At 41.5% G+C, this 24608-nt stretch overlaps 1 protein-coding gene across 1 annotated transcript in view; it reads left to right on the top strand.

Annotated features, from left to right (window-relative positions):
- The first annotated feature begins 6915 nt into the window (after positions 1 to 6915).
- Positions 6916 to 24608, top strand: part of DGKK (diacylglycerol kinase kappa) — a 159769-nt gene continuing 142076 nt past the window's right edge. The window contains exon 1 of the mRNA XM_065901241.1: positions 6916 to 7449. Within this exon, the coding sequence (XP_065757313.1) occupies positions 6916 to 7449 (534 nt within the window). The remainder of the gene's footprint in view (positions 7450 to 24608) is intronic.

Here is a 24608-nt window from a genome sequence, read left to right as displayed (position 1 = left end):
AGGGTGACGTAAGAGGGAAGAGATATGGGAACATATGTATATGTATAGCTGATTCGCTTTGTTATAAAGCAGAAACTAACACACCATTGTAAAGCAATTATACTCCAATAAAGATGTAAAAAAAAAAAAAGACTCTTGCCTGAAATTCCCTCTTCCCACAGAGCCAATGAACTGTGCATTTCGAGCTAATGCTCAAGAATAGAAGAGAACTGCAGGGGGAGAGAGAACGAGACACCTAAGAGCGCAGTAGGTAATTCTTTGGAGGAAAGGAAAGCTCCCTTACTCCCCAAGTCTTTTCATCACAACAGTTCTGCTTATTAATGTCTCCTTTTTTTTTTTTTTTTTTTTTTTTTTTTTTTTTTTTTGCAGGATCTCATTTCCCTGACCAGGGATTGAACCCGGGCCCATGGCAGTGAAAGCTCTGCATTCTAACCACTGGACAGCCAGGGAACTCCCCAGCCTCTCTTTTTCTTAATTTCCTTTCCCTACCTGTTTCTTCCTCCTCCATCATCCCTCTCCACCAGGCTGGTGCCAGAAAGAAGTGTTTGTGGACAGTGGTGGCATAATAAATTAATTTTGTGTAGGGACAATCCTTACTAAAAGAATATTTTTTCATTTTTGGATAAAGACATACATACCACGAGGGTTCTAAGAATCTTTTCCAGTCTTTCTAAACACCATCACCTCAGGAATACTATCAGCTCTATGCTCTCCCTCACCCGCATCCTACCCTCCCACACACCTGTGACCTGTCACACCAAATTGTACCACTACTTTCTCTATGACATTAGAGCAATCTGTTTTCTCTTATTACTCCAAGCTCAGTTTAGGTCCTTGGCAGTTCTGGACTGGATGGCTGTTTCTCATCAGCTTTTCCCCATATCTAAACCATAGTAAGTCAAAGCTTCTACAAAGATCCATTTTTCTTATCCTCCTTCAAATTGTCCTCGATCACTTAATATGTTTTCAGGTCCACAGCCATCCCACTCCTGCCTGCCTAAGAAGACTTTTCTCTCATCTCCTCCATTCTGCTGGTCATTCATCATCAGTTAGAATTTCAAATTAGGAATTCCATTAGCATGTTGAGTCCATTGAAGCCAAATGACACATTATGGACTGAATCCAAATGTATAGGCAGGTGGTTATGCAGGTCAGGCCAGCAGCCTTGGCAATGCAAACCCGAAACTAGAGGTTGAAACAAAAATCAAGAAAGAATCATAATTTCACAAATGACCCCAAATTAACTGGATGCCAGCTCAAGGGGAACAAAGCAGATTTGTACATGCTTCCAAAACTAAGTACACTGTCAAGGATAATTTTTTTTACTAGTTAGTTTTACCATGTCACCCCTATACTCAATATTCATTGGCTCCCAATTACCTTTAAAATCAAATCTTCAAACCCTTCAGTCTGGCATTCAGTGCCTTTTACATCTTCCCTTCTTTCTACCACTTACTCTGCTCTAACCTCATCTCTCAACAATCCTTGGTCTGTTCCCCTACCTCAACCAGCCTGGCGTATTCTCACCACCGGGTTTCAGTTCTTGCTCCTCTCCTTTCCACTTCCTTCTTACTGATCCATATTACACTGCATCATTCAAGACCCACTTCAAGTATGCGCCCTTCCAAGAAGCTTTCCCTGATTCACTCACAGTGTCACTGATATTTTGTGCTAGAAAAGACTTTAAAGCTAGCTGATCAAGTTCAACTTTATCCTCCCCCCCCCATTTTTCAGATGAGAAAACTTGAGGCACAAAGATATTAAATGATATGTATAAGGTCATGCTGTGAGTTTAATGGTAGAAACTTAATCTGAAGCCAGAGTTCCTGACTCCCTTTGCAATTTCCTTTCCACACTGTCACACTTTGTTCCCACTGTCACACCCTCCACACACAATACAAAGTGTGGTGTCATAATTGTAAACTGATATCTGTGTTTGGATTGTTTTTCACCTGTATTTGTCTTATCTCAACCACCAAGTTCTAAAAATTCTTGAGGGAAGGGATAGTGTCTAATATTTCTGCCCCATCTTCTCTTTCCCCATGGCACCTAAGAGGGCTGTATATACCTCAGACTGGCAGTAAATGCATCTTAACTGTGGAGTGCTTCACTTCAAGAAAATATAAAAACAGAACCAATAAAAGAATTATGCTCTGGGTGGATTATTATATAATATACATATTCAAAAAGGTTCCTCTAAACAGTGACCTCCTATAGTGAGCTTGGTTACAGATCATTAACTACCATCCAGAGAAAGAGTGAGAGCTGAGAAACCTCAGGATAAAAATGTAAGAATCACTTCTCCTCTTACAGACTCGAGAAATAGGAAGGCATTAAGGTAGGCTTCCCACTTTGCCATGGAGAGGATTTATGCAGCCTCTGTCTCACAACCCCCAACTCAGCACTATGCTCTGGGAGTTGAGTGACACAAGTCCTAAATGTCTGTTCCACCACTAATTATCTCTGTGACCTAAGACATATCACTTAATCTCAAGGGACTTGTGTTTTCTCGTCTGTAAAAGGTTAGGGGGTGGGGTTGTGGGATGGAAGTCCAGACTTGCTTTGCCTCACACATTTGTTGTGAGGCTCAAGTGAGATAATATATGTGAACGTACTTTAAAAAGCAAAAGCATTATATGAATACAAGGTATTAACTTTAAACTCCCAACCCTGGATCAATTAAATCCTAAGAGACTAGAGCAAGTGAAGGATGATGGGTTTGCATGTTAATCCCATTGAAATTAATTGTCTGAATCCTCTACCTTCCTCAGTAAATGCTGTTCTTCATCCCATCTCTTTATTTTATTTAGTAGAGTATTATAAATGTTGCTATTTTGGCTTTGCACATTGCCAAGGTGGCAGAAGTGGGGGAGGTTGGCAGCTGCTAAGACTCTGGAGAGGCACTTATTTCTTCCCTAAAGGGAGGGTTTAGGAAAATGGAAGCTATTGGTCAAGGAAAAAAGGGCTTGCACTCTAGCTCTGCAGTGTCACACTCTCATTCAACAGTGAAAAGAAAATTTTTAAAAAGGAGGGATAAGAGCTTTAATTTTACCACATTTCTCGGGTTTTCTCTCCTTTGCCTCTCCAGAACTCCTAACATGCCTGAAATCAAGGATCTCTGTTCTGACTTGGATGGACTTTATTTTGAGTGGAATCAGGATAAATAAACGCTGGGGGTGGGTGTGAGATAGCACATTGCATGCTCAAAGATATGAGCCCACAGTACTGATCTATCCTTCATCCAGCGCGATTGGGCAACATATATAACATGACCAAAAGTCCCAGATTAGGGACCATGTCTGCCCCGGGACAGCCAGAACCATGTCCACACAAGCCTCTGTGGAGATGGTCATCATTCTTACTCTTATGTAGCTCTTGGCCCATATGTCAGTATTGTTCAACTAGAAAAGAGCCTCTTAGGAGATCATCAATCATCTAAAATATCAAATACTGTTTGAAAGCAATGCAGTAAAAAAAAAAAAAAAAAAAAAAAAGACACCCTAACCAGTAACCTGTAATGAATCATCTATTTAGCAGACATTTCTTTTTTTATTTTGTTTTGTGTGTGTGTGTGTGTTTTTGCGGTATGCGGGCCTCTCACTGTTGTGGTCCCTCCCGTTGTGGAGCACAGGCTCCGGAGGCTCAGGCTCAGCGGCCATGGGTCACAGGCCCAGCCTCTCCGCGGCATGTGGGATCTTCCAGGACCGGGGCACGAACCCGTGTCCCCTGCATCGGCAGTCGGACTCTCAACCACTGCGACACCAGGGAAGCCCATTTCTTTTTTTTGTTTTTAACATCTTTATTGGCATATAATTGCTTTACAATGGTGTGTTAGTTTCTGCTTTATAACAAAGTGAATCAGTTATACATATACATATGTCCCCATATCTCTTCCCTCTTGTGTCTCCCTTCCTCCCACCCCCCCATCCCACCCCTCTAGGTGGTCACAAAGCACTGAGCTTATCTCCCTGTGCTATGCGGCTGCTTCCCACTAGCTATCTATTTTACATTTGGTAGTGTATATATGTCAATGCTACTCTCTCACTTCGTCCCAGCTTACCCTTCCCCCTACTCATGTCCTCAAGTCCATTCTCTATGTCTATCAGACATTTCTTGAATCCCTACTATGGCCTCAGCCTTGGGTTAGGTTTTGAAGAAAATACACAAGCATCCAAGTAAAGCTTCCTCTGTTAAGAGAATAGTAAACTATGGAGGAGAGGAAGGTATAGACAAGATATGGCAAAAGTGTCTCCCTAAGTCAGACACTAATCAATGCATTCTAACCATCCTCCCCTTCCCCCCCCCCCCACCGCCACACCATGGTCTATGCAAAGCATTATGTTCAACACTGGTCTGAGGAAAGAATAAAAAGCAAAACAAAATGTTGCTGTAACATAAGGCAATAAGGCAGCTTGTGATGTGCTGAGAATTTTTTAATTAAATTAATCATAATACAATCTAGCCAGTATATGTCTAGTAACCCACCCTAATGGAGCAAAAGCCAGACACAAAAAATTATTTTAACATTCACCCTCAAACTGATCTTGCAGCAAGAGTTTACATCATACATTTTGGACTCCTTGTGATTAAGTATAGAATTATAGACAAGAGTATCAATGAACATATATAAAGCAATAGCTCCAAGTTGTCCCCTGGTGGTGTCCTGCTTGATGACACCCGGTCTATGCCAAACCCCACTCCATCACTCTCTAACCCAAGAGTCCATTCTACTCAGTGACTCCTCTGCCTTCAGCCTTCCTAACTAATATGCCAGGGCTTAGTGAAAATAAGATTTAAATGTGAGATATTGGCCCCTTCTGAGGACAAAGATTTCACCAAAGTCTGAAAGCCTGAGAAGTGAGCTCCAAGCATAGGTTTACTGGCTGGTCAGACCTGGCATCTGTATGTTTCTGTCCTGAACCCTTAGGGTTAAAAGCAGCTTGGCTGCTTGAGTGTGGGATAGAAGAGGAGTGTGGGATAGAAGAGAGGAGAAAGACAACAAGGAGGATGAAGAAGATGAGCCGTTTGTGTGGGTCTACTGGAAGGAGACCTGCCATCAGTGAGGAACTTGATAGACAGGGTTCACCTCCCCTGGACTTCCCCAGCCCCAGAGGTTAAGGATGATCCCCCACTAGCTTAGTAGCTGCCAACCAGTGTAACCCTTCTCCGGAAGAGTGGACTTAAGCTGGGATGCTTTAGTGAGGATCTGGGAAACGCAGGTCTCATCAGAGATTATGATCTTTGGAGGGGGCTAGGTGAGACTGTCTTCAACGGTGTTATCTACTGCTGGGATGTGGTGTAGGGAACAGAAAAATGCTGCAGGTTCTAGAAAATTCCAGGTGGGTCACTGTCATTTGGCAGAAGAAGAGGGATTAGAGTAGGATATGGTCTGAGAGGACAGGGTGAAAGGAGGGGCTGCACAAGGAAGCCTGTCATCCACAACTGCAGCATTATATGTGTCGGAGATAAATTCACTTGTCATATTTCAAATTAGGTTTATAGGTGCTCCGTCCCCCACCCCCACACAGCAGTGGCTCAACGGGTGGTTTTCTCAATTTTTAATTGAAATTTTGCAGTATATTGGCATCTAAAGTCTAGGTCCGACTGAAGTGATGGTTTGTATGTATGTGAACGTGTACATGACTAACATTTGGTAGTGTATATATGTCAATGAGAGAGCTGCTGAAGTCTCCCGATGTGGTGGGAAGGGTGTTGCGGCAGGGACCGGCCGTTCTCTTCGCAAGAGAATCTTCCATCCCTAATGTCAGAGTGCTTCCGAGGTATCAGGAGGTGAAAAAGGTGTGGGTGTTGCAGTGAATTTCCCTAGCCCAACACACACACACACACACACACACACACACACACACACACACACACACATTAAGGAGTTCAGTAAAAAGTCTTCGTGATGCCTGGGAAGTCCAGCTAAAGGCAAAAGGCAGTCTCCCATGGCGAAGGCGAGCCAGACAGACGCCCGGATCGCTGCGGAGACCCGCGCAACCTCAGCTCCGGAGCGCGCAACACAGCCGCCGCTACCCGGGCACTCTTGCCTGGCTCTCTGGGCTACATCAGCAGGCTGCGGAAAGCCAGGGCTGCCGCCCACCCTCACCATACACCTTTCCCGAAGCACCCCCAAACCCTGGACCCAACGGCAAACCTCTCGGATCTGGCAAAGCTCAGAAATGCAAAAACTGCGGCGGGGGACAAATTTTACTTCAATCCAAAGGATTGAGCACACACACACACACACACACACACACACACACATGCAACACCCCCAACCCCGCGCCGCTTAATTTCTTTTCCCGGGTTAGAAAAAAGGATTACTTGCCCACAGAGGCTTGGAGATGAGGGGCAAGAGGTTGGTCCGAGGCTAGGATCACCTGCTGCTGAGGTGAGAGAGCAGACACAGGATGGAAGCTGTTCTGAGCAGCAGCTCACACTGAGTGGTTAGGGGGATTGCAAAGACCCTCAAGTTCGCCTCTAGCTTTTTTTTTTTTTTTTTTTTTGCATTCGCGTCACTAAAGGGTTAAACGCGGCCGGGCTTCAAACACTCCCCCCCCCAACGCCTCCCCACTCCCCCTCCCCTTTTTGTCCCCCCCCACCCCGCGCGTCGCTAGGAGGTCATCAAGCGCTCTGTCCAGTCCGCGTTCGCAAGCCCCTCTGCTTCCCGCCCATCGGGCCCGTGGCTGCTTACGAAGAGGTGTGCGCTCACCGAGGGGCGTGTTCCAGCACTGGGAGACGCCGAGCGCCCCCGGGTTAGACCTCAGAGCGGAGCCAGCCATGGAGCGGGGCGGGGGAAAGTTTGGCACCCTGGAAGGGGTTGTCAAACTGGGGTGGGCGGGGCGCCCGAGGGTACTTTAGCCCTCCGAATTCAGGGTCCCCCGCTGCCCGGACCTGAGGCGGTGTGCGGCCATGGACCGCGGAGTTGCCGCGGCCCAGGGCACTGCCCCGCCTCAGGTTGGCGAGCAGCCCGCGGAGTCTCCAGAGCCGCCGCCGCCGTGGCCACCACCGAAGCCGCCGCCGTCACCGCCGGCGCGAGCTCCTCAGCTGCTCCACGCGCCTTCGCCGGCACCGGCACCGCAGTTCTGTCCAGAGCCTGCTCCAGAACCCGGTCCGGAGGCGATCCCAGAACCAGCCCCAGAACTAGACACACAAGCGATCTCAGAACCAGCCACGGAACCAGCCCCCGAGCCGGCCCCAGAACCAGCCACAGATTCGGCCCCTGAGCCGATCCCAGTACCAGCCGTAGGACCGGCCCCCGAGCCGGCCCCAGAACCAGCCACAGAACCAGCCACAGAGTCCTGCCCTGAGCCGGCTCAAGTGTCCTGTCCGGAGCCGAGCCCAGCACCACATCTATTGCAGTGTCCGGTGGTCGCTCCAGAGAAAGGTCTAAGGACCTCGCCATCGCCGCGAACGCTAGTGCCAGTGCCGTTGTCCAATATAAAGGTAAGAAAAAGATCCCCTGGGGCGGGAGGGAAAGAACCCAGGCGAGGCCGGATGGCTATCCAGCTTGCGAGACTCTGGGCACCCTTAGCATCCCATTTGGTTGCCACCGACTAGCAAAGATGCTGGGAAAGATGCGGGGATGGGGGAGCCCAGGGGAGTGGGAAGCGGTTGGGAGGCGGGAAGCAACATGTGGAAGTGAGAGTGGGCTGTTTGGGGCTAGAAACGGGGGTGATAGCACCGGTTGGGAGTCGGAGCAGTTTTCCTCATGAGGAGAAGTGACAGTGCGGTGAGCGCCTATATCTTGAAAAAGAAGAGGAAGCCCAGGGAGCGCAAGAGACCTAGAGAGGTGTTAGGGGCTGGCCCAAGGTACACAGGGACGGGATTGGGGAGGGGGTGGACGGTGGGATACACCTCTTAGCCGCGGTCACTGCCGCAGAGGCCCAAGCTGCGGAACAGCAGCGTCTGCTTGGCCCCCTCCCTGCCACTGGGGAGGGGTTCCTCAGCTGGGGCACAGCTGGCAACGCTCCAGGGAGGGGCCCGGAGCCTCAGTTGGCTGCTGGGTGCTGGTACTCCGCGTGGGGATGAGGGGTTGGGCGGCGCCCACGCGCACTGCAGGGGAAGGGCAGGGTTCACAGGGGAGGAGGGGGAGAGCATGCGTATGTCGAAGCCACCATTCCATCTGTCTGCAGGATTCCCGGCAGGTAGGTGCAAACACGGTGATACAGTGATGGGCCGCGTCACAAACGGTCAACTGGCATCCCGCACGGGTGCCAATTGGAATGGTACAGGAGCCCCAGTTTAGATACACGAAAATGAGTTGGTATTTGAGAGCATGTGAATGGGAACCCTCATCTCTTCCAGTCTTCAGAGACGACTTCTTAAACGTTGCACTTAGCTGGAAGAAGACCAGTGGAGAATCCTCGGGCACCCGCCCACGGGGGAGGGAGGAGGAAGAAGGTTTTCAGTCCTTGCGTTGGACCCTGAAACCCCGAAACCCAGTATGCTCTTCAGAAGGAGTCTTTCTTACTTTCTCTGTGCTCCCCCTACTCTTCGTTTTTCCTAAACTTTGTTCCACAAGATTGTGAAAATCATAATAATGCATACATACACCTTCATTTAGCTTCCCCCCAGAGAAAAACAACAAAACACAGAAACAACACATCACACCAATGATGCCCATCCATCCTGCTGCTTAGCAGGGCATAGGGACACAGCTCAGAATCCTTCTGTTCTGGACTGTACACTTGTAGAATGTAGGGGAAGGGGGTAGGGGTTGGCATCTCTAAATGGAAATGGAAGGGCTGGTTGCTTCCTGAGTTATGACTAGGGAGGCTTGAATTTGCAAAATAACTGAAATGATAAACGACTGAGAAAGAGGAACTCTAAAGGGAAAAGTTTCACAGGGAAAAAAGGGTGCAGAGGTTTCAAAAGAAATAAAATAGAACTGTAGGGAACTAATATATATATATTAATCCAACAACCCCGCTCTCACCAAAGGGTGGATCTCCACGCACACACACACACACACACACACACACACACACACACACACCCTTCTGGCATCAGAGCAGCCCTTCCCTTCAGTGATCTCAAGAAGGGGCGGGGCAACTAGACCTGGGAGGTCACCCTAACCAGGTGCTTGCTCTTGTCTTTTTGGAAGAGTTTGCATAAAGCTGGTGAGAGGGAGACCAATAAGGACCACCTAACTTGTGGCCTTCTTAAGTGACATTCCACGAACGTGACTGAGAAACTGATACCTGAGGGCTTAATTACCAGGATAGTCAGTGAATGTATGGCCTCTTTGGCCTCTGGAAGACTGACTGGAGGTCCGGAGCTCCAGAGATGAGCCCTGTGACAGTGGGAAAGCATCTCCCAGCAGCTTGACAAGAAAATTTCTATTGCCAGACAGATAAGGAGGATCAAGGTAAGGGGAAGCAGGTTAGCTTCCTCTACATAGTATCCATTCAGGCGTGCTGGCCAACTGACCCACGGGCACTTGGCAGCCCTGGCAGGGGACCAGGACCACCTCCCCCAGTTTCATTTTGCCAAGTAGAGCTGGTCTTTTGTTCAGTCACTTATCTTGCAGAGTGGGCTTCAAAAGGGCCATATAAATGAACCCTAGAGGGTTTTGAAGGATGCAAAGATCTGGGTAAATGCTAAAATTCCTGGGAGGAGCCCTTCTCCAACACTTTAGGTGTTGCTATGCTATTGCTCTCTGATGCAGATGAGAACATCTGATCTTCAGTGATAGGACCATTCTCTGCTGCATTCTCCTCAGGCAAATAGCACCCATAGCCAGCTGACTTGCATCTTAACATTCAAGGCAAACAGGTTGCCATCTTAGCTAGGGTTGCATTATTCTCAGACACTGCCTCCTTGAGGCAAGCTTAGGGAATGACATACGTGTGTGTGTGTGTGTGTGTGTGTGTGTGTGTGTGTGTACACGCACACACGCACACACAGAATCTTAGAGCTCAAAACTAAATATAGCTCTCATCGTACAATGAAATCCCACGTGGTAAGACACAGTCAGTACCAGTAGCATGAAACTAGCCTGATAAGTCAAAGGATAAAATGAGCAAAACAAAGGGTTTGAATGTGACTACAGATTTCTCCCAGATAACTTTGCCGACCAATACTGCAGTAAAAAACCCAACATCTTCCAGTGTGTGGTCTGCTCTCTTTGGGGGTTTCAGAACCTGCTGGTTGCAAATCTATGACAAGCATGAGGGTAGGGACTGAGAAAAGGGGGCGCATGTTTTCTTTCTGAATGCCTACTTGGATAACAGTCTGTGAACCAAACCTATTTCCTTCCTTTCTGAAATGGTTTAATTTCCAGGAAATGAGCCGTGGTCTCCCACCTGGTGGCAACAAGTGTAAGTAAAGATGTGTGAATTGGTTCTTTAACAATGCTATAACTCTCTTTGGGGGTGGGGGTTTACATGTACACCATATTTGCTTCCCTTCACTCAGCTGTGGTTGAAGAAAGACAGTTTATATTTTTATTCATTGGGTTTTGACCAGCTATGAAATTATAATCACACCATACAGGTGATTAATGAAATACACTATTATGGCTTTTATTTCTGGGTTAGAGAGGGGTCTCTGTATCTCTCACTCCTAATGACTACACAGCAATTACTATTACATCCCAAACTATAACAGAACAGTTTCCTGGTATTTTTTGCACACATTTTCTTGCAAAGTAGCAAGCATTTGCTTATATGACATCTGGTAATTCTTGCCTGAATGCTTCATATCTTACCTACGTCTGAGCTTCTCAAAGGTAGATATTGTCTCTCCTTCCCAGTGCCTAATATAATTCAGCCCTCCCTATTTTTGCTCAATACACTTGCTGAAGCTTGAAACCTAGCAATTCCATTTTCAACAATGACGTAGAGACTGCTGCTGTGAATGAATTTAAAAACGCATTCTCACTCGTTTCAGAGTGAGAAGTAAATGCTTATTTAAATAGCCTGGAATATATAGCCCTTAGGAAATGCAGTCAATCTCTCCATTTTCAGAGTGGATGTTAGAACCATAATTAAGAAGAAAATTACTAACAATTAAAAAAAAATGATTTGGAAAGTGTCCTTATCCCCTGCAGTCCTGGCAGCAGCAGACTAATGATGATGTTGTTGGTTTCAGGGGTAATAAATTTTTTTCCTAAGTGAACAGAATATCTGCAGTGACTGTAAACAACTTCAGGATGTAGTTCTAATGTTTAACCTGTTGAAGGTCAGGATGAAATTACTTTCTTTCCTCATAGATTCTTTCTCCCCTCCTTGCCAGGTTTTGATGATACCATCTGATTTATTTGGTATATTCTGAGAGCTCCTGAGCATTTGCTGCAGGATGTTTTAGAAACGATAATGAGATATTTGTCCAGTGGTCTTTCTTTTCTGAGAATACAGTTCTTTTATGTTTATTAAAATCTCCAACTGGGGCTTCTGCAGATCTGCAGCCCAAAAGGCAAGGCTGAGCCATCAGTTACCCAAAGTGCTTCCAAGAAAAGGGGAAAAATCCATAGAGGCCAGGAAAGCATTCAGGGGCATTATAATAAGGATTATATAATCCCTACTGCTAGTATGGCACTTTACAGTTTGCAGAATGCTTTCCTCTGCATTATTAACTCTTTTATTCCCCTGAAGAAGGCAGCAGGGTGGGAGAGAGCAAAAATAGAACTTGACGCCTAATAAGATATAACTATTAATTTATCTATTACGGATTTTTTAAAATATCCAACATATGGCTTTCTGTGACATGTAGGATACTCATTTGTCTAAAAACAATCTTTTAGCTGACATTCCATCAGCCTTGATTTTTTTCCAAAGCAGTGATTGCTGTTCCCTGTCTGATACTCCCAGAGGAGGCCATCATAGAACAGGAGCCTGAGAAGGAAGAAGAAGGGGCACAAGACCCTGAACCTATTACTCCCAAAGAAGGCCTTTTTTTTTTTTGGAAAGAAAATAAATAGAAATTCTGCTAGGGATACAGTTCCCAACCTTTCCAAAGCCCGCCGACTGTAATTCTCTCAGTGGAAAAATAAAAACTTAAAGCATTTAAAAAGGAAAGCAGCCATTCCTAAAGGGAGATGCCCCCACCCTCACCAAAGCAAATAAACCTTATTCTCAAAATAGAAAAACAAATTTACAAATTTTTTAAAAAAGAAAGGGACAGTGACCCCAGATAATGAAACTTATACCTCCCCTGAAAATTATTTTAAGAAAAAAAAAAGAAATTCTAAAAGGAGGAGCTCCTTGCCCTTTCCAAAGCCCATGAAACATATCCCCAAGAGAAAAATTTTTAATGAAAAGGATGAGAAATCATCTCAAGGTAAACAGTATTTTTAACCCTAAATTTTTCTTGAAATTTATAAACTTTATTTGCACCTCATGGCCCATGCCCAATCTCTCACAAAAATTATGGGAGCAAAAATAAGTCTCCCAAATGTTCACCAATCTCACCAAAGCTCCCTACAGTTATTTCTTCCAATTATACGAAATGTCCAAAATAGGCAAATCCTTAGAGACAGAAAGTAGATTAGTGGTTGCCAGGAGGTGAAGGAAGGGGGGAGGGGAAGTGTGGGTGATAGCTAAAGGGTACAGGGTTTCTTTGGGAGATGATAAAAATGTTCTGAAATTAGACAGTGGTGATGTTTGCACGACTTGTGAATACACTAAAAACCACTGACTTGTATGCTGTAAAATGGTGAATTTTATGTTATGCAAATTATATCTCAATTTAAAAAATAAGTAAAGATCGTTCATCCAACTATATGATAATGAACCTACTACCTTCCCACAAATAAGCAAACAAAACAAATGAATAAATAAGGAAAAAAAGAAATTTTAAAAGAGGGGATCCTCTTAAGGGCCTCCAACCTCACCAAGAAAAATAACTTTTATTCACCCCCAATTTTTTTTTCTTTTGAGAAAAACAAACAAAAAAGGAAATCTCTTCAAGAGCAGATACTTTCAAAATCATCAAAATCGATGAAACTTACTAATCCCTCCACCCAGATACACACAAACATATTTACTTAACAAAAAGAATGAAATATTAAAGGATAGGGTCCCTAATCTTACCAAATCTCCTGAATTTTTAATTCCCATAAAAGGAAAAAAAAGGAACAAAAGAAATAAATCCCCCCAAAGGGAGATGCCCCATCCTCACCAAAGCACGTGAATATTATTTCAATTTCTTTATTGAAATATTTTACAATTTCTTTAAGATTTAAAAGAAAATTAATGATGGAAGGATGTGTATATCGGTGGAGGGGATAATACCAATGAAACGAAAACAAAATCCTCTTAAAAAGAAGTGCTCCAACCTCGCAAAGACACATGAACTTTTCTGTTCAAACACAACGAAGACAAATGCAGAAAAGCAGAAAAAAATAAAAGGAAATCCCTCTAATGAGAGGTGACCTGAATTCCTCCAAACCCAAAAGCTTTATTTTTGATATAGGAAAATTTTAACTTGGAAGAGAAAGGTAGGAGAGAAACAGAAACAAAACCAGGAAAACCCTCTTAAGGAAAGATGTCCCCAGTCTCCACAAAGCTCCCTTTTCTCAAAACAAGTACATACATTTAGAATTAGAGGGGAAAGAAGGAAGAAAATGAATATATTTTAAAAGAGAAACCTCCTTTTTAGGGAATGAAGAAGCCCCCAAACTCACCAAGTCCCTGAACATTTTTTCTCCAAGAAAAAAGAGAGAGAGAGAGAAACAAAGAGGGAGGTGAGAGAAGAGGAGGAGGAAAGGGAGAGAAAGGAAAGGAGGGAAAAAAGGGGGTAGAAAGGGAGGAACGGATGGAAGAGGAGGAAGAAGAAAATTAATTAAGGGATAATTTTTAAGAAGAAGAAATTCTCAGGGAAGATGAACCAATGAAAATAATGAATGTTATTGAAAATAATGAATGTTATTCCTGATAATCAACGCATTCCACCCCCCATAAAAAGGAGAAAAACCCACAAAATCTCCTAAAGCTTCTTCAAAGGGAGATGCACCCAATCTCACCCAAACCTAGGTGCCTTATCTGTCTTCCAGCCTTCAAATATTTATTTTTTTAATAAAAGGAAAGGGAAAGAAATCCTTTCAAAGAGAGATGTTCCCAATCTTATTTCCTCCAAATAATTTATTTTAAAGAAAAGGAAAGAAAAATCCTCCTAAGAAGGGCTCCCCAACCTCATTAAAGCCAGTGGCCTTTATAGCTCCTCTCCACAAAACCTAGTTTTCAAAAAATGAAAATCCTCCAAACCTGAAGACAGGTGCTCCCTCGACCCTACCAAAAACAATGAACCTTTTCCCCAGAGATGATTTTTAAAGAAAAATACTTCCATCATACGAGATGCCTTCACCTTCACTAAAATCAATAGACCTTATTCCTCTCCACACCCAAAAGGAAAAAAAGAAAAAGAGAAATTTAACAGGAAAAGAAGAGAAACCCTCCTAAGGCAAGTTGGCCATAATCTCACCAACACCATTGAACTTTATTCCCCTAAAATTTTTTTTAAAGAAAGAGCCAAAAAGAGAAAAAAAAGGCCTGTCTTTTAAGAAAAAGTATCCTCACCACCCACCCCACTCTAAAGACTAGAAAGTGTTATACAAAGAAAAGGTAATATCATTCCAGAAAAGTACCAGTGAACCTTAAATTCAGCACGTGAGGCTGAAGGGTAGTCAATGGTTAATCCCAGGCTGGCTTCCCTCTGCCCCCAGCCCATTTCTGGTTACCTTTCCAATCCGTCATTCAGGCTGTACACTCAGGAAAGGAAAACCCTGTCCATGGAAAACAGAATTAAGAAGGCAAAGCTTCTGAGGATAAATCATATACCTCTTTTCCAGACCAAACAGAAGTGATTTGGGAATTAGCTGCATCATCATTCTGCTCTAATACTATAGAAACTCAAGAGTTGATGATAAACTTTAAAGCAATGACACGCTTACTATTAATTTTCAAATTAGATAAACACCCCTACCTAGCACAGAAGGAGCTTAGCCAATTCAATAATGGGGTTCTGACAGTGGTTTAATCATGTGCTCACTTAAATGTCTGTTCTCATAGAGCGATAAAGGGCTTGACTCACAAATACATACAATTTGCAAGTCAGATTTATAAGCAGAGAATAAGACTCAATGTTTTCCAAATTTTTAAATTCATTTACTTATTTAAAAATTAAAGTGAAGGACCTACTGTATAGCACAGGGAATTATATTCAATATCTTGTAACCTATAATGAAAAATAATATGAAAAGGATATGTATGTATATATATATATATATATATATATATATATATATATAAACTGAATCACTTTGCTGTACACCTGAAACTAACACAACATTGTAAACTAACTGTACTTCAATTTTAAAAATGGTTAAAATATTTTAAAAATTAAATTGAGTACCTGCTCTATGTACTACATGCTTAGCACTGAGAAATCCATGGTGGGCAAAATCACATAGATGAGATTTCCTTTAAGCAGCAATGGTAAATGAGGGACCCAATTACCAAAACAGATGTACAGGGAGTGATTATTTGTTTTACCAGATGTGCTTTACCAAGGTATTCACTCAGTCAATTCTCTCAGCATACCTCTTCTTAAACAAAAATGTAATGTAATAAAATAATGGGATATATGCTAATTTCAGAGAATGTGGAAAATCATGAAAGCTTCCAGAAAGTAAATAAAAATTATGTAGCACCCTGCCATTCAAGGGATAATTACTGTTAATATTTTGATATATTTTTTCCATTTATTTTCTCTGAATATATGCTTATAGTCTACAATAGTAAGACTTTAGGGAATGTGCAATTATGTCTGAGGCTTCCCCCTGTCCCAGTCACCTTTCCCACTTAATTATTAGATTATGTACATTGTTCTACATTATATTTAGGAAACACTAATTAATTTCAGCTTAAAGTGTATCTACCTGTATGATCTGCTTGATAAACATGTGCTTGAAACATAACTGTTCAGGGATGTATTTGCAGTGTAAAGCAATGAGAGTATACATTTTATGTAGATACAATTGTTGTATCTACACAAACAAATGTCCCATATATAAATAGTTGACTGAGCTCACGTTTACTAACAGCACTTTCTTGGTCATCTAGATTTCATTTGTCCAGCTAGCTTTTGTGACTTGTGTTTCGAGAAGGAGACCCAGAACAAAATCCACCTTCTTCCTACTGTTAAATTCCCAAAAGGAAAATCTAAATTTCTGAGACTCTATTGGGTCACTTTTAGCCATATGCAAAGATGTACTGATGGTTTTGTCTCTTTAACACAAAGTCACAGCATCATGCTCTTCTGGGTGCCTCCTACCCAGAAGGGAAATACGTATGTGTGAGGACATTAACAACAATTATTAGGAGAAAGGCTATTTAATTCATCCAGCTTTCATTAACCAAATGTGGTAGAAAATTGAGAGAGTTAATAAACTGTATACAATCCAACCAGGGTTGAATCAGTAATTTAAAAGGCGAGTGTAATGCACTTCTTTTAAGATCAGAATCTTCAGCCTTGTCTGCAGCACTTACAGATTTTCATCTTCCAAAGCATTACAGGCATTTGCTGTTTAAGCCTTTTGCTTTTAAAGAGCCTATAAAAGAGATATTGGCCCCTGAGAGCAAGGATTCCCGTTGCCTTTTTTCCCTCCCAGCAGCACAAGGCGAGGCATGTGATACTGTGGGATTCTGAGAGATAGGCATGATGCTCCCACCCAGAGTTTTGTCAGTTCTTCTGAAAGGAGAGGTGATGGGCATGGGGACTGAGCCTGGCCCCTGCCTACAAGAGTAGGAGAGGGCTGGAAGCACTGTGTGCAGGGCTCAAGTAAGAACATCCAGAATCCTGAATGTTCATTCATTTGCTTTCTCCTGCAGCTAATATCCCTTCTGGGATTTTGCAGCTTGAGGCAGGAAATGAAAGGTACCTGCTGAGTAAAATTTGTTAATCTCCTTGGCTGTGAGTACAGATACTTGAAACCAGGGAAATTTTCATTAAGCCCAGGCTTTGTCAATTGAGTCCCCATTCTCCTGAAGTGGCTCCAGCATGACAGCACCATCCTCCAAACCCCAACTCTAACAGTAGTCTCTGCATCCCATTTTAGAATTACCTTGATTGTTAGCTTTCCCTTAATAAGTGTCATTTGCATCCATTATCTACCTTTAACATATTATTTCATGGTTTACTTACATCACTGTACATCTCCCTTTCAGTATAAAAGGAAAATGTGATGTAGCTTTACTAAAACAGCTAAGCATAAACAGCAGAGAGGAAAGTAAATGAGGCTACAAAACAAGATTATTGATTTCAGAAAATTAACAAGTTAGTGCCCTTCTCACTAACCTCAATTAATGCTTACTGTGACAATTTCCCTCCTGCCAGGCTTGAGTAGAACATAACTTTTCTCTTACCCATAATTTGGATATTGTTGTCACTTTCTCCCTCACTTTAATCGGTTTGACTGTTAAGACTAATTAAAATGATAATTTTGGTGTTTGCTGTGGTCTCCTTTGCTTTAATGTACTCAACTCAGTGACAAGACCTCCAGGGCAGTTTTGTTTTTGGCTTCACTTTGGTTTCACATGGAATCAAAGCACCCCCTCAGTGGCTCTCTTCATGGTTTTCCTATTATATTGCTTCTCACTAGTGAGTCCTCTGTCTAGAAGTTCTTGGAAAAGCTTTATTTTGTCTTTCCATCATCCCTCATCAGAACTAAACTTTTAAAAGTTTTTAAAAAGATGAAAAAGTCTTTCCTTCTAATGGTGCAAAACAAAGATAGACATTCCCAGGCAGCTTGAAAGCCTGCTTTTCATTTATTTATTTATTTTGGTTTGTATCCACTATAGTATAAGCATCATTGTGAACTACACATATCTGCTAATTAATTCATTAAATGTTAATAATTAGGCATTGGTGTTTTAAATGCTTTACAATATGATACATATTTGGAGGACTGTTACAGAAGTATTTTAGAGTGCTTTACTGGTATTTGAGGAAACTGGTTGGGGGTTTGGAAGATGCAATGGGAAGGCATTATTACTTTTTCAATTGAGAAGAATGGAATAAAGTTGCCCACTATCTGAAATTCACTATCCAGCGTTTTCGGGGATGGACTAGATTCAGATATGAGGGATAACCTGATAGCAAATTCACGTTGACATAAGAAATTTAGGGGAAAGAATGAAGTTGTCTGAGGTAAGTGGGAACAATATATCTTCCTAAAACCTAGAGAAAAGTGGAATTAAATTAAATTAAGCAGTGACAGTGAAAAGTATCAGACAGAGGTGCAGCTATGCCTGATTTGGGCAGGTTAGGCCAGGGCCTACAGACAGGAGAGTGAGGTATATGGACTTAGAAAAAAGGTGACTTTGATAAAATTGTAGAGTACAGATTGAAATCTTGTGGAAAATAAAGTAGATTGGGGAAAGTCCTATTGAAACTTTGAAGGCAACCTGCAAAATTGTGTATATCATCTAATTGATGAGGTATAACCATTGGAGGGCTGTTGATTAGTAAAATAATGACTGAAGCAGAGGGTTGGCTGATGGGGCATATAATTAAACACTACAGAACTTTCAATTTCCTTGTATACCAAATTCCAGACTGTCCTGAAAGGGACCTTTGGAGATCAGCTAGTCCAGTGTTTTAAAAACCTTTTTAGCCGTAGAATCTTTTTATGTTTTTCTCAATGAAATCAAGTGAAAGCCTACAAGAAGTATTTCATTAGTCCTCCTCTATGCTAGTTTGGGTTTGTAACTGACATGCCTTCCCAGCTCTTTATTTTAAGCTAACAGGAAAGTGAGTTTGTACTCCCTGTTTATTACTGGCTTCTTAGCAAGGATGCTGGTGGGGTAGGAATACACTATATAGTAAAAAGAAACAAGTCAGAGTTTAACATTTGGCCTAAAATATTCCAGAGAGTAGATAATACTGTCCTGGAAACATGTCATTTTAGAGTTTCTCCCTCCTCACTCACCCTAGGAATGTATTACCACTATCTTATAAAGTGGGTTGTCATAATGTACACTGTCTTTGCTTGTAGGAACATTTTTATTATTGGGGATTGTGTTCCCGACCAAGGACACCACACCAAGTAAATTGTAGATATAACTAAAAATATGTAATAAAAGCTAATATATAACTGTAAGCTTCTGTAATAATTTAAAACAGCAAAATTGTTCCAACACCTATAAAATGGGCATAAATGTACCATACACACTGATTTTGTAAGGGACCCCAGTGTACTATAAAATGTACATGCAGCACATAAAAGAGCCGATTCTACATAAATTTAATCTATTTTTATTATTTACTTAGAATTTGCACTCTGCCCGCATCCAAAAAGGATATAAAGTATCCTACAAAATTAAACACATATAAAATAGGACAATTAAGCACAAATAAAAACAGAACAAAACCAATTCAAAGCAGTGGTGAATGAGACTTTAATATATGCTAGTTGTAATAAACCCTAATGACACATTTAATTAGCAGTACTTTTGTTTGCTGCCTTTGGTGGTAGAAAAACTTTGGGGAATGATTTGAATGACTCAGGCCTCTTAAAGTTGGTATCTGAGGAAGTCTGAGCTAATGCCCCATTTTTATGCAATACATCTTCCTGTAGCAAGCTGCAGCAACCACAGAATGAAGAACAAAATGTTGCCAGGATTGTGGTACAGGTGTTAATTAGTTGTCCTAATTAACATAGGTTTGGGTTGTTTTGGTGTGCCTGAATTTTTCTAATATTCTAATGCATGTATGCAACTGTGAGGCATATGAGTATGGGACCTTCTCAAATAAAATTCTATTTCAAATAAAATTTATTTCTGAAATAAGTCCAAATGGTACCTTGCAGCCAGACATTCAATAGTTTGGACTCTTTCTTGGATTGGGAGTTACATCACATTGATTCTAGGCCTGATTCCACTTTACGTAGCTGTGTAATGTGGGGTAAATTGCTTAATCTTTCCATGGCTTAGCTTTTGTGTCTCTTAAATTAAGCCAATAATGTGCAGCTGACTCAGCTCAGCTCAGCAGTCTCCTCCAGCAAGTCTTCACTGTTATCCCATCTAGGCTGGGTGCTCTTCTGGGCTCCCTACAACCCTGTACAAACTTCTGCTTCTCATTTGCTTCTCATAAACTGAGATTATCAACTTGAATATCCCATTAGGGCTATAAGGATAAAGCTCTTAGGGCCTAACATACTGCCTGCCACTCAATACATGGTGTCTGAACTACTTTATGAAAATGCCATAAAGGCTGAATGAGAAATTAGATTTTAAACATATATTTCAAAAATAAGAAATATGCAAATGCTAGCTTATTTTAGTATCGTTTGTATATATGCCATGATATTTGCTATCATCACTTTCTATCTTTAGGTATTTAGGTAAGTTTTAATATATTCACCCCTCAAAACATGGACTTAACAACTCAGGTGCATTGCCTGTAGGTGATTGTAGGCAGGGCTGCCTCATATCCTCCCAGAGGGCTGTAGTTTTTTCTAACTCAGACAGAGGGACCCTACACATTAGTAGCAGCCGTGTATTGATCATGTGGATTTGAATTACTAGTCTTTGGTTATATGCATAGTAATCTTGACAAAAATGAGAATGATGAGTTATCTAGTCAGTTCTTTTAAAAAAAAAATGCAAATTTATTAAAACACTCAAGTATAGCAACACTAAAGAATATTATACTTAATTATAGTATATAGAGAGCAGGGTTAAACACATAACTAGGTACCAGTTGGTAGTCTTATCACTAATCTTAACTGTTAATTAGGATTTAATCTACTTATGGTACTCTTTTAACCATAATTGAAAAGCTCCTGACTCATTGCCTTGGTGTTAAATTTCTCCTGTATCTGACACTTGAATTTGGAGCTAGGTGTCAATATGACTATTCTGAGGTTCTCCCTTTCTTGTGAGGAATAAAAAGCAACAACTAAGCTTTGATGTCCCCTTGGCAGTCCAAGTTTTATCCAAAATAGCTTTCTACTAGTTACAGGAAAAGCCTTAATTTGTGTCACCAATGCCTGAGCACCCTGAGCTTGAAAATGGTCTGATCAAGAAAGTGAATACAGAGTCTCTACTTAGACAGCAGGAAACCTTAATGACCATCTTGTTTCCAATCAGAAGGAACTTTTCCATTAAAGGAGGTAGAAAACTTCTACCCTTTCTAGAATAGCTACTGGGCAGGATCACCACATAAAGTTGTACAGGTTGTATACTATGTGAGGCTGCCATGACTAAGGGGAACACCTTTCACAAAGTAGACATCGTAAAGATGGATATAGATGATATAGATATAGATATAGATAGATATTTATTCTAAACAGTTTTCCTGAAGATGGCAGTCAAGTGCCTCATGCTAACAGAATCAGTTGACCCCTGAACAACTCTGAGGTTAAGGGCACCAACCTTCCACGCCGTCGAAAATCCTCATATAATTTATAGTTGGCCCTCCACATCCGGGCTTCCTCCTTATATGCACTTCCTCCATATCCAAGGTTCCGCATCTGTGGATTCAACCAACCACAAATCGTGTAGTACTGTAGTATTTACTATTGAAAAAATGTCCACGTGTAAGTGGACCTGCACAGTCAAACCCATGTTGTTCAAGAGTCAACTGTATTATGACAATTTTCTGACAAATGGAACTAAAATATTTTTAGCAAATGGTGCCTTTTCCTGATGTGCCTTATGGGCTGATCCTGATACTAATTCTTTACATTTAAATACAATGGCTCTCTTTGTAACTCCCTAGAAGCCTATAAACCATATGCTCAGAACTGATTTCCAAAATATCCTATTTTATTTCATATCACATTTACCTTAGGCATCATTTTATGGGCCCAGCATGCTTCCACTGTGCCACTCTGCTAGGTGTGACCATCATTTTAAAACAAAAAATTGGGACAAGGATTTGAACCAGGAATTTATAAGGGCACAGTCGTGGGCAGGCATGCATCCACAGGTACACAGTGGTACATTTGCTCCCAGGAACATACCCAAGTATACATACTCCAATAGCTGAACAGCCTGGTAGGTAGGCACAAATGCACACGTGTGCGCGCACACACACACACACACACACACACACACAGAAATAGAGATTTAGTTGGACATTGAAGCATATGAAGGAGGAGGCTCTGGCTGCTCAGTGTGGCGCCAAGCTCTTGCCCAGCTCTCCTATTTAACCTATTTTCAGCCTGTTTCACTCCCACAAGGCAATGAGTTCCCTAAAGTTTGCATGCTCTCATGTGAGTTCATTTCAACAAACCACTTTTAGGGCGTACTAGTGACAAAGAACTGTGCTAAGTAGATATAGGGACCCACTCAGTCTTGGAAGGTTATTTGAGGGAGGTAAGATCTGAACTGTGTCTGAAGTTTAAGTAGGACTTTGATAAGTAAATTTGGGAAAACAGACAGGAGGCAGAGGGACTATCTTAAGCATAGACATGGAAGAATTAGAAAGGACGATGCTCTGAGAATCCCACAAAGACGTTTGGAACATTTAGTGCATCGGGAAGAAAGGCTAGAAAACTTAGTTGGGAGGTAAATTGCAGAAGGCCTTGAATGCCATGTGAAGGAACACGTGTTTTATTCCATAAGCAGTGGAGAATCATGGAAGGTTTTTGATTAAGAGTAACATGACTAGGCTTAGATTTAAGAAAACTGTCAATATATAGGATGGGTTAGCCAGGAAGACTCTAGAGAAAGGGGCATCAATCTATACAAGATATATTGAGGACCTAATGCAATCAGTATGGGAAAAAGTGGATAGAAGAGATGCTGTTGGGATTTGGTTTGTAATTGATTAAGAGTGGATGGTGGGGAAAGAGAAGAATGGAAGGTGACTCTAAACTTTCTAGCCTGGAGTTGTTAAAATTATAAAAATGACAGGAGCAAGAGCAGGCTTAGAGAGTTTCCAGAGGAAGATCATGAGTACAGTGATGAGAGAAGGATGAGAACTTAAGGGTTAAAGGACCAAAGTATGTATGTTTTGCCATGAAAAGTAAGCAGGGTGGAAAAAGTTTGTTGCTCCCCTCACTGCATACACACTAATTGAAAGCAATGAACAAAATCAATAGAATCAGATAATGGAAGAGAGATGAACATGGACAAATAATGTTTGGGGAAATAGGCAGAGAAAAAGTTATTGATTTTGAAGTTGAAGTATTGAACAATAAGGGAGAAAGAAGAGAATGTGTAATTTTTTTTACAGGAACATTTTCTTTGAAAGTGTCAATCCTGAGTAATTTTTTTCAACAACTTTTCTATCCTCTCCTTTGGCTGTTTTCTCTTTGTTGAGAAAAATCCTCTGAATGGTCTTGAAAGGAGAGGAGATATTGTTCATGTGTTGTCCTCGGATAGAATGCAAGTAGCTTTTCTCTTATTACCCAAGTCTTTATTTGTAAGCCTAGGAATATAGTGTGTTTTTGGAAACCAGTAATTTTAACAGTTATCTAGTTATTAATAGGAGGAGCATGAGAACATTTCTCTTGTGTTAAAGAAGAATATATTCTCTATAACAAAGATTCTATTTTAAAGCTCTTCATAGATAGTAGACACTTAATAACTGTTGAATTTATAAGAAATAACAAAACAGTCATAGATAGATAGATAGATAGAGATATAAATATATAGATATTAAGATATCTCCAAAGACAGCAAGCTAATATATACTTAGGGTATTGTAAGATTAGCTCTGAAAATGTTGAGGGGAGGTAGGGATTTTCTTAAAGAAAACTATTCTTACCAGGTAAACTTTGTCTTTTAGGTATGAACTGAATAATAAGCCCCTTAACATAGCAGCAGAAAGTGGAGGAAACAAAGGGCAAGCCAGATGGAATAATCAGGGAATAAATTGACAAATGTTTGAAAGTGTGAACCGAAAGCTTGGTAAGACCCCAGCCCTTTGCTAGTTGGTGTGGAAAGAACAAGGGTAGATGTGAAGTCTGCAATCTCACTTGGAAAACAAAACATGTACACCAGAGACAGGTACATAACAATACAAGAAAATATACGATTAGGTTACAGCAAGTGTAGGTCAGAGAGTAATGCTGTATGATTATAAAAGAGGGGAACAATAAGGGATGGAGTAGTTAAGGAAGGCTTCCTGATGGAGGTGAGATCAATCAAACCTAGATCTGAGAGCAACATACACAAAGACTTGGATGCAGCAAGGACTCTATTCAACTGATATCAAAGAGTTTTGAGAGAAAGGCAGAAGGATTTGGACTTTATTCTGTACAGCAGAGTATTATTTAATGTTCTTGAGTAGGAGAGTAACATAATAAAAGTAATTTTTCTGATATATATTGTGATAGTGAGAAAGACAGATTGGAGGGGGATAAGATAGGAGGCAGGGAGATTACCTAGGCTGTTGCAAAAATCCAGGTGAGAGATGATGGTGGCCTGCTTATTGAAAGCAATGATGATCATTCATTCATTCACTTAAAATCATTTCTTGAACACCTACTCTGTGTCAGGCACTGTGCCAGTAACTGTAAATTAACTGAAGGAAATTATAGCTAAGTAAAGAAAATAAGACCAAGTATACAAATAACTACAACCCCAAGTAGAAAATGACAATGGCCATGAGAGAAACTCTGAGTTCAAAGGAGATAAGAACTGATTGGAGCC

This window comes from Phocoena phocoena, chromosome X (genome assembly GCF_963924675.1).
Source record: "Phocoena phocoena chromosome X, mPhoPho1.1, whole genome shotgun sequence".
Classification (NCBI taxonomy): domain Eukaryota; kingdom Metazoa; phylum Chordata; class Mammalia; order Artiodactyla; family Phocoenidae; genus Phocoena; species Phocoena phocoena.
This window is presented reverse-complemented; position numbering and strand designations above follow the sequence as displayed.